Source organism: Protomyctophum parallelum (genome assembly GCF_964188405.1).
Source record: "Protomyctophum parallelum genome assembly, chromosome: 2".
Lineage (NCBI taxonomy): Eukaryota > Metazoa > Chordata > Actinopteri > Myctophiformes > Myctophidae > Protomyctophum > Protomyctophum parallelum.
In genome coordinates, this window is record NC_139699.1 from 4,655,365 (window position 1) to 4,672,208 (window position 16,844).

The 16,844-nt window shown below is 42.3% G+C and overlaps 1 protein-coding gene across 2 annotated transcripts in view; it reads left to right on the forward strand.

Moving 5' to 3' along the window:
* The first annotated feature begins 720 nt into the window (after positions 1 to 720).
* mmp2 (matrix metallopeptidase 2) overlaps positions 721 to 16,844 on the forward strand; it is a 35,488-nt gene continuing 19,364 nt past the window's right edge. For both annotated transcript variants that reach the window (XM_083794275.1, XM_083794276.1), the window contains exons 1-7: positions 721 to 1,164; positions 1,432 to 1,658; positions 4,413 to 4,561; positions 7,656 to 7,784; positions 8,238 to 8,411; positions 11,513 to 11,686; positions 15,106 to 15,279. In XM_083794275.1, coding sequence (XP_083650401.1) covers positions 1,030 to 1,164; positions 1,432 to 1,658; positions 4,413 to 4,561; positions 7,656 to 7,784; positions 8,238 to 8,411; positions 11,513 to 11,686; positions 15,106 to 15,279 — 1,162 coding nt within the window. In that variant the 5' untranslated portion in view covers positions 721 to 1,029. The remainder of the gene's footprint in view (positions 1,165 to 1,431; positions 1,659 to 4,412; positions 4,562 to 7,655; positions 7,785 to 8,237; positions 8,412 to 11,512; positions 11,687 to 15,105; positions 15,280 to 16,844) is intronic.

Consider the following 16,844-nt stretch of genomic DNA (forward strand, 5'->3'; position numbering starts at 1 on the left):
CGCCTTAGATGGCAATTGGATGATTTGAGGCATTTTGTTCCAAAAAATGTGTTTTGCTAAAATCCACCTGCTATAACAAACAGGCCAATGTGAAAAAGGTGGGATATATTCCTCAGCCTATAGTAGGAAAGTCTGTGAAAGATTTCACGTAAATTGCACTGCGTTCATGATTTGAGGCTTTTTGTTCAAAATCCAATGTTAACCAATTATGATGGAATATGAAATATTGGACAGATCCGTCTTGAAATTAATGTAGAGATACTGTGTAACCATTTGCGGGATTGTTGGACAGAATCTGGAGGAGTAATATAAAAAAAAAATGTGTTTTACAAAAGTCGGCCTCCTGGTGGTGCTATAACAAGCCGTTTTGGAAAAATTTGGGCAGAGGTTCATTTTGGCATCCAGGGAGTGTGTGCAAAATCTGGCATTGACCGGGCTGGAGATTAGCTGGTAACAGACACAGAGGACAAACAAATGCACACACACGTGCACACACACACATGCATACACACACACACACACACACACACACACACACACACACACACACACACACACACACACACACACACACACACACACACACACACACACACACACACACACGGACGGAGTGCAAAACATACTTTCTCCCCTGCATGCCTTCGGCCTGGTGGAGACAACAAACCGGAGTCCGGAGATAGGCTGTAGATGGACCATTTTCGGCATAGCGACACCGTCGTACGACGACGGAGAGAGAAGCAACCACGCACGCGCGCGCGCACACACAGACACACACGCGCGCGCACCAACCTGGAGACTGCGCAGTGTTGCGCACAGCGGAGAGCATCGAGAAAAGTGCGTGTGCAGCAGACTGCAGAAGTGACGGAGAACGGAGAGAACTTTCATGGAGCTGCTGAGGTGCAGGATGTCCCGTTAAAGAAATAAAGACTAAACTATTGCAGTCAGTCAGAGTAGGACTTCAGAGCGCACGGCATCTATCCTCCTAACCCTTCCCCCAAAAATCTATTGTCCAACCTGACAACAACTATGGGGTGTTTGACGATATTTAGCGTGTTTTTATTGCAATTCATCGCTTTTCAGAAAAGCTATGCTGCCCCCTCGCCTATTATCAAGTTTCCCGGAGACGACACCAGCCCCAAAACGCCCCAAGAAGTTGCCCTGGTAAGTTGTATTTGTTTGTTTGTTTTTTCTTCTCTTTTTACTAATCGCTAGAACACCCAATAGACCTAAATAGTGAAGTTGTTGATCAAATCAAATACTTGCGAGTTTTTATTGCATTCTTTAAAACATATTTAATATTGTTCATATGAATGTGGAAAAAATATACCTTTGTCATCGTCAGGAGAACGGAAACCCCCCCACTTCATCAAAGCTGCACACATTATATATTTATTTATAAAGGCCATTAACTACACGTTTCTCTTTCAGCAATATTTGAACAAGTTTTATGGATGCCCACAAGACAGATGTAACCTAATGGTGCTCAAGGACACTCTGAAGAAAATGCAGAAGTTCTTTACGCTGCAAGAAACTGGAGAGATTGACCAGAAGACTGTGGAGATCATGAAGAAGCCTCGTTGTGGAGTACCAGATGTGGCCAATTACAACTTCTTCCACAGGAAACCCATGTGGCAGAAGAAAGACATCACCTACAGGTCAGCACAACACAACACAACACAACACAACACAACACAACACAACACAACACAACACAACACAACACAACACAACACAACACAACACAACACTAAACACACTATAACACAACACAGCACAGCACAACACAACACAACACAACACTAAACACACTATAACACAACACAACACAACACAACACTAAACACACTATAACACAACACAACACAACACAACACAACACAACACAACACAACACTAAACACACTATAACACAGCACAACACAACACGACACGACACAACACAACACAACACAACACAACACAACACTAAACACACTATAACACAACACAACACAACACAACACAACACAACGCTAAACACACTATAACACAAATGACAGTTTCAGATAGCCTACAGTAGGACTATATAGTGGTTCCCAGGGTGTCACCAAATTCCCTGCATGATTAGCTTAATGTGCAACATTGTTCTCTCACTGTAAACAACTAAAGTATATGCTGGGTATCTGTGCAGTTCTCTTTTTGTTATCAAATGTTTTTTATTTTAAGACAAAAATCACAATACACGTTAACAACATGAATGACTTAAAGAAAACAAAACACATATAAAACAACACATAACAGCAAAAGCAAGGAACACTAAAATAAACAATCCCACCCACCCCTCCCCCCCCTGAGACCAAAGATGCCACAAAATGTCATTACTCCTACTACTGTGCAATGGAGACAAAAAATAAATAAATAATGATAATAATAATAATAATGATTAAACCATGCCCTTAACCAAAAAATGCAATACCAGACCAAATCTATCTGTGCAGTTCTAAAGTTACAATTGAATTATCCAAATGATAAAATAGCCTATTACATAAGAAAGAGGCACACATTATGAAAATAGCAGATCTACAGATCTACTGTATCACAATATTTATGTATTGAACTGAGTCAAACAAAAATGTAATGCCTACAATTTCGAGTGCTTGTCAGGGTGTGTGTGTGTGTGTGTGTGTGTGTGTGTGTGGGGGGGGGGGGGGGTCCCCCAGTTAAAAAAAAATCTTTGTGGGCGGTAAACCCCCTAAATGTGATGTATGATGATAAGAGTGCCCCTCACTTCACACAGGCGTGACTTTTTTCTTTTTTTGTGAAGACATTCATTAATGTAGACAGTCCAATTTGCAGATCTAGTTTACTAAGTCTAGAAGAATGTGAAATAAAGCATATCCATCTTAATCAGGGCAAAGAAACACTAACAACAAAGTATTATTTTTAAAGATTCTTCTCCTATTTTAAATATTTTGTGTGCCCGGCCGGATCTCAGCCTTTTTTTTTCAGTTGATGTCCTATCCCGATTGATCCAGGAGCACATTTTTACTTGGTTTCTTGCCTCTAAAGTATTATCCTGTTTGTCCCAGGTGTGGCTCACATGAAAACGCTGTCAAACACACAGGTCTGAATCTCTTTCCCCTAACCAGTGTTTAACCAGTGTTGTTGTTCCATAAACTGCTGAGCAAAGGAAGGAAACTATAAAGAACACCCCCAGAGTCTGTTTGCTTTGAGAGATGGACCTCAGCTATGCCCCTGATTCCCTTACACCCAACCCCCATCCACACAATCTTTGTGTTTGAATTGTTTCTTGCTAACATCAGCATTCCTTCATAGGCTTTGATCTTTATTTCCTTTTATTTTTCCCCCTCCATTTATTTGAAGTTTACAACAGCACCAAATTGTTTTATTTATTTCAGTGTTTTTTGGGTGATGTGGCCGCCTGACCACTTTAGCCTGTCCCTGTTTGTCAAGGAGGATAGCAAGGCTATTAAGGAAAACAATAATAACAATAATAATCTCAGCTCAGCCCATGTCTAGAAGAATCCACAGCAGAAACAGGCACACATTTTCTTTTTTTGCGGTTGAACTCTTTCAGGAAAGATTTTCCCCAGATGACTCATAGTCTACTAGTAATGGGAGTAGTGTCTGCTTGTCTGAAGATAACAGTAGTACTACAACATGGCTGTATTGATTTAATTGTCTTTCTGACCCTGATTGTATTCTACTGACCATATCATATCAAAATAATCCATAGTCATTGTCTTGACCAGTGGTGCAGAAACTGTGTGCCGTAAGACAAGTTTAGGTGTGATTTAGGTGCGATTTTGTGACAACCACACATTAGTATTAGTATTGCAACATATGCTACTATACAAATATTTATGAATATATACACTGTATATATATATTACAAAATGGCAAATTATAGATCCTAATGATTTTCAAAGAAATTGAAATACCACTGGTCTTGAGGATTAGTTATGTAAAGTCTGAAGGTGGTGAAGTGTTTAATTCAAATTTGAATGTTATACATGTGCAGGATGGAGTCATCCGTACGCTTTGACCCATTCAGATATACCGGGCACCCATTTTGGTGTCGGCATCATGTTATGCTTTAGCTATTTAAAAATAGCAGACCTACAAGCTCATATCGCGCCACCGAGTGGCGCGATACGAGCTTGTAGGTCTGCTATTTTTGAAAAATCGAAGAGCGACTGACATTTTTAGAATCTGATCTCAGGTCAGAATGGGTTCATCAGACCAGTGTGTGTCCGGCGGAAACCTCGTATGAATCTGATCTCAGGTCAGAATGGGTTAAACAAGTGAGTAAACACCGGTTTAAACACCGGTTTTGGTGAATGAATCCCTGCATGTGTCACTCTCATGTGTCACTCTTCATGTGTCACTCTTCATGTGTCACTCTTCAGAATACTCGGACACAGCCCAGATCTGGATGAAGAGACTATCGACGACGCTTTCTTCAGGGCGTTCAAAGTGTGGGCTGATGTCACTCCACTCACCTTCACACGCCTCACGGAAGGAGAGGCTGACATCATGATCAATTTTGGCCGCAACGGTACAGTACAACTCTTTTCCTTTTCTGTCATATACTGTAGTCAGGTATATACCATACCATACCATACCATACCATACCATCTTTATTTATATAGCACATTTTAAAACAACAACGTTGTACCAAAGTGCTTTACAGTAAAACATTAAAAAACAACTTCAACATTAAAAAACAACTTCATTTAAAAACCACAAAACAACCACAAACAACATGCACAGTGTCACGTTAAACATCGAACATCTCATACTGTGCTTGGAAAAGCCAAGGAATAAAGGTAAGTCTTGAGGCGTGACTTAAACACCTGGAGGGTGGGGGCTTGTCTTGTGTGCAGAGGCAGCTCATTCCAGAGCTTGGGAGCTGCCACTGCAAAAGCTCGATAACCTCTGAGCTTCAGCTTGGTTTTAGGAACCACCAGGAGAAGCTGGTCAGAGGACCTGAGCGTCCGTGTCGGAGCATAGGGTTTCAGCAGTTCAGATAAATAAATGGGTGCCAAACCATTTAGACACTTAAAGACAAAGAGCAATACTTTGAAGTCATATCAGTGAACGCAAGTGTTTAACTTGCTTCATGAACATGTCTACTCTCCACCAGGCCGGGTGGCCCACCCAGGACTGTGTAAGTCTCGTGGTGCAGCCTCCAGGACCCGAGGAACCTGTGGGGGAATAGAGTTTCTACATAACATATACTGTTAATTTCTTTCCATCTGTTGCACCCCCGATTGTCAGAAAAGAAAGCACCCCTGGGGGTGCGCTCTATAGAGGCCCATCAACATGTGATTCCAATCTGGGGGTTGATTGGATGCTGCGCTCAAGATATATGGTAAAGAATTGTAACGGTCCGGACGGCTAGGGTAGCGGTCCGGACACCTGCAGCCTGATAGCGTGTCGCGGGTTCGACTCTCGATCCCGACAGCCTTTGCTGCGTGTCACTCCCTTTCTCTCTCTCCCCCCCATTTCTACTCTTTCTCTCTACTCTCTTTCCCAATTGTCTACTGTTATCTATCTATGAGGGCAAAAAGACAAAAAAATATCTTAAAAATGTAATAACAATCCTACTATAAATGTGCCACGTCTCTGTCTGCGTGCGTGTGTGTAATGCACGTAACTCGAGAACCGTTTGACCCAATGACTTCAAATTCGACACATGCGTTCCAAACCACCACAGGGAGTGCAGTGCCCGGCCCCGACTCGGTCGGACCCACGGTTCTCCAGAACCACCACAAAAGGCTCTGGTCAGGCTCTGCCAGTGGGCATAATCAGCCTAAATCCCCTCACCTGTGCAATTTCCAGCCTCTGCCTCAGCCAATTGATTGCCATGGCAACCCCACACCTGACAATTGATTAGCCTACTTAACCATTCCACTTTTCACAGTCAGCCCTCTTCAGACACGGGTAGATCTCCATGTGGGACACAGACAGACAGTTAAAACGGGTGCTATGACAACGGGTATTATTAGGTTCCCTACAAGTTGCATCGTTCTCAAGTAGGCCGGTGGCCCACGGGCACATACAGGTCTAGTATTAAGTAATAACATAAAAGACAACAACATCACTATGTGTAATCTCACAAGACAGAATTATCTTTATGTAACTGTGGGTACGATGAGGGTACACACTTGTTTAAAGGACGTAACACTACTGTATGTCTACGATTGAACATGGCTCTATCTGTGGTCTTGAACAGCACAGTCAGTATTTGTGAGTATGTGCTTTATGTGTGTCTAGTCATCCTGGCTGGCAATGGTCCTTTTTGACCATCTTTTAAATATTCATTCCGTATGGAGTTGCACATAGTTTTGGCGTAGCACATTTAGGACAGGTCGTTGCAGGATAAACTCTCATGTCTTGTGTGGGCTGTTAGAAATGATCACGGACAGACCTCCCAGTTCTCCACAGGGAATAGGAGTGACATGGTGAAACTCTGAAATTCATTGGTATTCCCCACTGAGGCTTAACGTATTATAGGAACCCAGTGCCAATAACTCTGGCAAGTCATTTGTAAACCACTTATTCCCTTGAGTAAGGGCAGTTACCTTCAGACCGAACCATAAGGAAGAAAACGGTTCTCCAGAAGACTGCCTGGTTGACATATTGTCAAGTGTAACATTTATTATGTTATTATTATGTTCTTATGACACTATGCCACACACAGCCTATATTTTGGACAGATTTGGGACATGGTTGAGGATTATAGTCTTTTGAGAGGGGTGGGTTACCAGGGTAATTTCAGTCAAGGTATCCATTAGACAGTTATCATAAAATCATCTGTCTGGCTCCAGGTAACCCTGTCTGGAAAGACATTCGTAATTATGATGGCACACAAATAAAAACAAGCCACCTTGGATGAACTGGGAGAAAACATCTATAAAAAGGTTTAAGGGGCATGTTAACATTTGGGGCTTTCAGTCGGTTGCAACAAAACAGATGAGAAAAATGTCAATATATTTGCAGGTTGTTTGCATTTCCCCATGAAATCTGCTAACAAGCTAGTTTTATGTTTAAAAGTCTTGATGCTGTTTACAATAGCATCTTTGTTAATTAAACATATTATAATGCTAATGGAAACTTTAACTCACAAGGTTCCATAATACTTTGGTAGTAGTTTCCACTAGGCATGTAACGATATATTGTATATCGATATATATCGATATTAATCTCGACTGAATCGATTTATTGAAATTAAAGGTATATTCAGTGATTTCACTCAAAAAACCTTAGGTTTCGTTTTTGGCTGGGACCTAAGCCTTTCATCCAATCAGGATACCTAAGGTTTTTTGACCCCCAGGGGTTAACTGGGGACAGGGAGGAACTCCTTATATGGTCAGCACACTATAGTAGAGAGGATTATCACAACAAAACAAAAAAATAAGTGATATTTGAATTAAGTGAAATCACTGAATATACCTTTAAATAAATCGGTACTAGCTTTTCAGTACATATAGGCCAAATCCTTTTCATTGCCAAAGTATATATTCAATATAGAAAAAAGGAAAAAAATCTTCAAATACAGTTTATTAAGGGAACATCAACATGTCGGTCTATTCAACCTTCATCTTTATTGTTATTCTTTAATCATGTGTGAATCGTGTCACCAACAGAGCATGGGGATGGCTACCCCTTTGATGGTAAAGATGGCCTGCTGGCCCATGCCTTTGCCCCTGGACCAGGCATTGGCGGAGACTCCCACTTTGATGATGATGAGCAGTGGACCCTCGGAGAGGGTTCAGGTACGAGAGAAATACAACATATCGTGACTTGATATTAAGAAAAAGTTAATTCAAGTTACACTTTTCATGAAAAGGCATATCCAGGTGTGGATTCTAAAGCCTTTACTATTTTCCCGCTCCAGGCAATAATTTGCATTTCTGTTGATCATTTTTGCAAATAATTGTAAAGTGTTTGTTTGTTTTGCTTGTACTTTTCTGCAATTGCCTAAACATTACAACACAATTTGAATTACAATGCATGGCAAATAACCACACAATGTTAGGAGGATCAAAAACCAAAACCAAGTATGTATTTGCAAACGTGCACTGTATATGAGCTGCCCATAAGTGTTAAGAATGCTTTGTTTGAAATGACCATTATAGAAAATAAATATGATAGTGCACTCTTATCATGTAGTAGTACTGCAAAAGTTGGAGAATTGTAAGACATCTTTTCTGAACTCTTTTTGGCAGTGGTGAAGGTGAAGTTTGGCAACGCTGAGGGGGAATTCTGCAAATTCCCTTTCTCCTTCCAGGGGAAAGAGTACGACAGCTGTACGAATCAGGGCCGTGATGATGGCTTCCTGTGGTGTTCCACCACTTACGACTTTGATAAAGACGGAAAATACGGATTCTGCCCCCATGAGTGTGAGTATGGGTCACTGTTCTGTTTCCTGTTCTAATGCAACAAAATCATATTCTGATCTCAACTCAACGTTATTGTTGTCAACTTGTCACATCACAGGTTTGATGTGACAGGTTTGAGGTTTTACATTTGTTTATGTGTACGTCGTACACAAACGTGAAAAGATGTAAAACTATGTTTGACCTGAGATGTAGTGGTGTAAAAGTATACAACATTTTAAATACTCCAGTAAAGTAAAAGTACCCCAGTCAATTTATATAAGAATAAGAAGGCTTAAGTGGTTTACCAACTGCAGCATTGCAAGTGTGCACATTTGCAGTAGAGATGGCCCCATGAGAAATCAGACCAACAACTTTAGCAGCGTTAAAGCAACATGCTCAATTTCATTGTATCTGAACCTCAGAAATGTTCAATAAGTTGGTGGTAAGAAGCTACTCCAAATAAGATTTATTTGAAGTAGTTCTGTTTATTTTGGATGGAGAGAAAATAGGCTGGAATAACTGCCAGGAACGGCATATGGAATTTGCTAATTTGCAAAAGGTACTGTCCCACTTTGAAAATACTGGGATTTGTCTAACATGTTGTTAAGTTGTTGTCCATGGTACTGCTGTTATCAAAGGCTCATTATGATCTGTTGCCAAAGTACACATGTACTGGGTTGTTGGAAATGATGTAAACACAAGTTGAACCAGTGAGTTCATGTAATGCAATAGGATAATTGGGTTAATACCTGCATATTTGTGCATTTTCATATGGAACTGAAATCTAACAACTGCAGCAGCTGTACCATTATGTATCTATCGCAGTGTGTGTGCGTGCGTGTGTGCGTGTGTGCATGCGTGCGTGCATGCGTGCGTGCATGCTTCTCTGGGGCAAATCACAGAAACCGCTGGACCAATCAGTGCCAAACGTCTTGTGCACACTGGCAGTAGACTAACTTTGTATCACCATTCACCACTAACCTTTTTCCACATATGTTTTATACTTTTTTGAAATATTTAACTTTTGAATTGGAAATCAAATAGGCCTCTGATTTGGTTGAACCCTTGCCCAAAGTCATATACATCACAGATACAAACTGACGACACGATTACTGACGTCACAGACTGGCCTCTTGAAGTCCAAACCCCACATTGGAGCCACACCGTTCCCACTAGAATCAAAATTATTGTCACGTCACATGTTTACAGGTGTGAAAAAGTGATGAAAGTTGTTTCATCCATGATCCACGAAGCTCCATTGTTTCTGTTGTTTCCAGAAAGAAGAAGAGGGGGAGGGGGGATTTGAAAGACAAATCAACAAGCATATCCATCCGGTACACAGTATGTACATGAGTTTAGATGTAAGGCTGTCCCAACAGCCAGGAATCTTGGTGTTGTCCTGGATAGTCAGCTCTCGTTCAAAGCTCACATCACAGCTGTCACTCGATCATGTAGGTTCACACTCTATAACATACGACGAATTAGACCGTTCCTCACCCAGGAATCAGCCCAGCTCCTAATCCAGACAACAGTCTTGTCAAAACTCGACTATTGTAACTCCCTCCTTACTGGCCTACCAGCATATGCACTTAAGCCTCTCCAGCTGATCCAAAATGCAGCAGCTCGCTTGGTCTTCAACCAGCCAAAATTCTCACATGTCTCCCCCCTGCTCCGCTCCCTCCACTGGCTCCCGGTCGCTGCCCGCACAGAATACAAAACTCTGATGCTGGCATTCAAAGCAACCAAAGGTATGGCTCCCCCATATCTTACAAGTATGATTGAACCCTACAAACCCTCCCGCGCACTCAGATCAGCCAACGCAGGGAAACTGGAAGTACCCTCACTAAAAACGCCGGGACAACGCTCCACACGTCCCAAACTCTTCTCCCTTCTGGCTCCAAAACTGTGGAATGCACTTCCCATTGCAGTCAGAACTGCAGCATCACTCCCAATCTTCCGCCGTAGCCTGAAAACCCACCTTTTCAGACTCCATCATGGCCCATAGCACTTACCCTAACCCCTTAGATAGCATTTCTGTTGGCTTAGATAGCATTTGACACAGACTTATAGCATGTTATGTAGACAGCACTATAATTGTATTGTATATAGTCATAGCACGCCATAGTACATATGTATAGCATAGTAGTAAATATGTATAGTTTATATGTATAGTGTATGTATAGTTTCATTATATAGATATTCCACTGTTACTTTCTTAGCTTACGCATGTTTCATGATATTGATAAATGCTTTTATGTGATGTATTCCCATGCTTTTGTTCTTGCTTACATGTAAATCGCTCTGGATTAAGAGCGTCTGCTAAATGCCTAAATTGTAAATTGTAAATTGTAAGGCGCATGATATTAGATATTAGACATTAAGGTGCAAAAAGATTTAAAGAATCACAAAACAATGATGTTACTGTACATGGCAACAACAACCCCAAAAAAGGTCCACGGATTGAAAGGTATAGTTACGTATAGGGGTTCCCGGTCTAAATGGGTTAAACCTTAAAGGAGAATTCCATACTAAAAGGCTTTCTTACCTTTCTTTGTAGTTGTTACGTCCCCACCAAAGAGGTCCAGGTGTTATTTTGTGCAAAAGCTCCTTATTGGCTATTTCCCCTACCATAAGCCCTAAATTAAATGCATTGAATTGAATGGGATGTATGGGGTGTTGTGCTAATTCGCTTATTTCCATCGCTCAAAATTATATATTTTTTGTATATATCCTCTCTTCATAATGTAAATAATAACCCAAGCGGCACACTTTACTACTTCTTTCGATGGAAATAAGCAAATTAGCACAACACCCCATAAATCCCATTCAATTCAATGCATTTCATTGAGGGCTTATGGTAGGGGAAATAGCCAATAAGGAGCTTTTGCACAAAATAACACCTGGACCTCTTTGATGGGGACGTAACAACTACAAAGAAAGGTAAGAAAGCCTTTTAGTATGGAATTCTCCTTTAAACCGTGGCTCTGCAAGAGGTTAGCCATCTATGAGAGAGAGGGTCTGTGTGAGTGTCTGTGTGCTGTGTCTGTGTGCTGTGTCTGTCTGTGTCTGGAGATTGTCATCAAAGTGTTGACATACCGGGCTTTGTTCATCTGTATGCACAGTGCTGTTCACCCTGGGTGGAAACGCCAATGGAGCTCCGTGTAAGTTCCCCTTCAACTTCCAGGGGACCAAGTATGACGGCTGCACCACTGAAGGCCGCGACGACGGCTACCGCTGGTGTGGTACCACCGATGACTACGACCGCGACACCTCCTACGGGTTCTGCCCTGAAACCGGTGGGTTGGATAGCCTTACTGTCTGTCTCATGCCTGTCTCATGTCTGTCTCATGTCTGTCTCACCTCCTACGGGTTCTGCCCTGAAACCGGTGGGTTGGATAGCCTTACTGTCTGTCTCATGCCTGTCTCATGTCTGTCTCATGCCTGTCTCATGCCTGTCTCATGTCTGTCTCATGTCTGTCTCATGTCTGTCTCATGTCTGTCTCATGCCTGTCTCATGTCTGTCTCATGCCTGTCTCATGTCTGTCTCATGTCTGTCTCACCTCCTACGGGTTCTGCCCTGAAACCGGTGGGTTGGATAGCCTTACTGTCTGTCTCATGCCTGTCTCATGTCTGTCTCATGTCTGTCTCACCTCCTACGGGTTCTGCCCTGAAACCGGTGGGTTGGATAGCCTACTGTCTGTCTCATGCCTCTCACTTGCATACAGTACGCGAGATCATGTTTTCCCTGTATCATTTGTGTCACTTTGTCTGTTGTCAAAATGTGTCTGCAGACTCTGCACCAATGCCACATCACAAATTATTCTATGTTTATCGTATTTGACAAATTAATTAATTAATAAGACTTCTAAGCTTCTTTTGGAAATACGTCGCCCATCCATGGTTGACTTGCACTGTTTTGCTCGTAAAAGAGCTGTTGCATGGAAACCATAATTCTGAGAATTAAATCAATATCTTTGTATGCTTATATGTGAGTGAAAGTTGTGTGTATGTGTTTGCGCTCGTGTGCATGCGTTTGTGTGTGTGTGCGTGTACATGTGTAAGCTATGTTTGTGCATGCCTGAGGGTGTTCTTGTGTGTTTATTTGCTGTACAGTGCACAATGCTTCTCCGTACTGCTTGATAGGAATGTTCCATCTGTGGTTTTCATTCTTGCTAGTGGTTTACTGAACGGTTGTAAAAGTATTTTACTGTGCAATAGCTCCGCTCATTTTCCATTTGGTCACTGGGGCTGGCCGTGATGCTGGGGAGAGTAGGCCAGAGAGAGAGAGAGAGAGAGAGAGAGAGAGAGAGATAGAGAGAGAGAGAGAGAGAGAGAGATAGAGAGAGAGAGAGAGAGAGAGAGAGAGAGAGAGAGAGAGAGAGAGAGAGAGAGAGAGAGAGAGAGAGAGAGAGAGAGAGAGAGAGAGAGGAGAGAGAGATGGTATGAATTTGATGTGCATGGTGAATAAACAAAAACCTAAGAGAATTGGGTCTGTCTCTGCACTACCCTGAGAAAGAGCTCATTCACTTAGCTGTGGGACTACAGCACTTGATGGAGCTAGGAAGGAAAGTAACTTGCAAGATGTATTTTGATGAACAGCTTAACCACTTAACATGCAGCGTTGATATCTAGTGCATGTAATTAAAAAAAAAACATGGTGGTCAAATAATTGGAGGGGGGGGGGGGGGGGTCATCATAACTTTAGGATTTTGGACACGCAACTTGCATTCTTTTCAAATGGGGTAGTATTACAGTTCATCTGCAATTTTGTGTGTGAAATCCACTAGCAGTGAGAGCCAAAATCAACATCCTCAGCTTTCTGCAGTATAGTAGACAAAGTGCAGTATATGCTCAAGTAAATACTCAAGTATTCAAAAGTACTGTACATTTTCAGAAATACTGAAAATAGTACATATACAAATTTGCAGTGTGTCACGTTGTGAGTGGTTACGTTTCGGTCCCATGAGCCCCTTCCTAGAAAATGTAGTGGACGCTAAAGTACAATATTATTTATTTCTATTTGAGCCCAAGAGAAAGAGATGGATACAGGATGTACAGTAATACTATTGGGATCTGATTCTAATTGCCTGGGATTGCAGCTGTATATATATTGTGAGCACTGAGCGGACACCAACACACACAAGGCAGGATCAGAGTGGGCCACCACGGCCGTTTATTATGATAAGTGCGCTTCAGGGCGGCGCACGGCATTACATGCAAACTCAGAGTGTCTCTTTAAAGGACAACTTTAGTTTTTTTCAACCAAGGTTCATGTTTTAGGTTGTTATTAGAGAAACTAAAAGGTGAGTGTTATTTTTCTTTCATTTGCTGCATTCTTTTGTTTTGGGGATTTTTGCAGTTTTTGACAGGGGGGCGGGGGCATTCGAGCATGGGGCTAAATATGTATTTTTTTTACAAAATATTATGGCGATTTATTATTTTGTTATTTACTATAGTCCTACTAAACCCCAAGAAATTACATCAGACCACAAAAGATCACAGGATCTACTGAATGTGACAAACTGACATATTGAGCCTATACACACAGTATAAGCCTTCCCCCAGTAGGCTACCTTCACATTCAGTAGTTCTTGTGATCTGCTGTTGCCAGATGTAATTTCCTGGCGTTTATTAGGACTATATATAAACCATGAAAAAATAAATCACCGTAAAACTATGTAAAAAAGTACATATTTAGCCCCATGCTCGAATGCCCCCGCCCCCCTGTCAAAAAGAGCTAAAATCCCTAAAACAAAAGAAAGCAGCAAATGAAAAAAGAATTAAGACTCATCTTTTACTTTCTCTAATAACAACCTAAAACATGAACCTTGGTTGAAAAAAACTAAAGTTGTCCTTTAAACAACAGAAATCCGCCTCTTCTCTGCCGTCTGTCACACAGGCAGGATTGGGCGGTCAGTTAGGGTCCTTTTCCCTAACTGGGCTTTAATATAAATCACCCTCAGAATGTCCCCGGGTTTGACAGGTACTTCCTTCCCTGTATGTCAATATTCCCCCCGGGGGAAGTGGACCTCTCTCTCTCTCTCTATGTGGTCACTATAGATTTGTCCGGGGCGGCGGATTACCTATAGAGGAGGAGAAATAAAGAACTTTAATATTAATATGGATATATGCCTGGTGTGAGAGGATGGGCGAGATATTGCTTACCGCCGAGCATGCCCGAACTGTCCCTCTCAGTAGTCAGTGGGGAATGAGCGCAGAAGCAGTCAGTCCTTCCCTTTGAACCTTCCCTGGAAGGTGGCGTAGGCCTTGAGCCAATAGGTAGGCGGGGTAGTACGTCTGTTGAATGACGAGGCCGAGTAGGCGTCTTTTCTGCCTCCTCCCCACTGGCTGTCTGGGCTACTATGCTCACCTGGTGGCTGGTTGCCTAGCGACACCCCACAATATATATAATATAAACAACGACAACATCACAAAACAGATTTAGCCAAAGATTATCTGTCTGTGAAAGAAAGCATGTTGGAAATTTCCCTTTTTCGTTTGGTGCCTGGGATATTAGTTATTGATTCTGTGCGCCTTGTGCATGCTTTAATTAATGGTGCCATTTCCAACATCTGCAAGTATTTCACAGTGCAATACATGTCAAAACACTCTTTTGGTGAGCACTGCGGCATGAACAGCTAAAGTTCAGACTGGTGACTAATCTGAAACGTGTCTCTGAAACGTGTGACTGGATGCCTCCAATGCCTCCATACAGCCATGTCAACAGTGGGAGGGAACTCAGAGGGAGCTCCTTGCGCGTTCCCCTTCACGTTCCTGGGAGACACCTATGAAGCCTGCACTGCCTCTGGACGCAGTGATGGCAAGATGTGGTGTGCCAGCACCAAGAGCTACGATGACGACCGCAAGTGGGGCTTCTGTCCCGACCAGGGTAAGAAGCATTCAGCCACGGGTTCAAGATGCATATAATGCACATAATTGTCTTTGTTGTAACTCACTTTGAGTGCCAGGTGGGTGGGATTTTCCAAATAGGACACAAGTGAGAATTGCAGGAAGTTAGACTGTCACAGGAAACACATTTCAATTAGATTTACAGTAGGTTAAATTGTATAATTGATTGCTTAACTGACACACTTGTTTTGGATGTGAGAGTCACAGCAAAACCAAAACCAGAAGCGCCATCCATTTGGCATTCCAAGACCCAGACTCACCACCACTGTGGTACCAAGTACATTGTGTTATATTCATTTTTTTTATTTGTTTATCCCACGGTTTTGGAACCGTTTTTTTGTTCCAGTTCTGTCATCTGTCATTTATTTTAGCCCTTCACTATATCCCACCCAAAAAGCAATTGTCCAATGCCAATCCAAATAGTTTAACAACTGTTGCTATGCAGGGCAAGCTTTCACCACCTCATAGCTGTCAGTGTTATTTTGCTTGGCCGTGTTGTTGAACATATACACGGCTCGGGAAAGTTTCATGCCTGACCCACCCAGGTGATGGCAATCATACTAATGACTGTAGTCTAACCGTGCAACATGAAAACTCCTGTCGGACAGTCGTTAAAAGTTGATTTCTCCCTCTTTAAATAATGTCATGCAAATGTGTCCAGTGCATAGCCTACTGCAGGCCTTGTTGACTAGATTTAGAAGAGCATTTCTTTCTTTTTTTAACTCTTTCTTTTTGAATTTTTGAATATGCAAGACAGACACAAAAGACAAACAAGGCATACAATAGAACAGAAACTAGAAGAGCATTTTGATGCTCTTGCTGCTGAAATGATGATCGATTCTTTGTATGGAGAAATCCCATCATTACTTGCGCAAGCAGAGCGCGCAAGTACTAGTTTCGCCCAGGACGATATTCGATGCATATGCACCGTACCAGCAAATGATGCGTATGCACCGTCCCAGCAAATGATGCGTATGCACCGTCCCAGCAAATGATGCGTATGCACCGTCCCAGCAAATGATGCGTATGCACCGTCCCAGCAAATGATGCGTATGCACCGTACCAGCAAAGGATGCGTATGCACCGTCCCAGCAAATGATGCGTATGCACCGTCCCAGCAAATGATGCGTATGCACCGTCCCAGCAAATGATGCGTATGCACCGTCCCAGCAAATGATGCGTATGCACCGTCCCAGCAAATGATGCGTATGCACCGTCCCAGCAAATGATGCGTATGCACCGTACCAGCAAATGATGCGTATGCACCGTCCCAGCAAATGATGCGTATGCACCGTACCAGCAAATGATGCGTATGCACCGTCCCAGCAAATGATGCGTATGCACCGTACCAGCAAATGATGCGTATGCACCGTACCAGCAAATTACGTAATGACTACTTGTGCCTGATACGGCAGTGGTGCCAGATTACATACATGTATACACAGGAGCATTACCTTTAATCCTCCCGACACTGAAACATATCGTCATTACGTCACCATCGAAAACCAATTACACTCTGGCATTGGGTCCTTTAATCCACATCTT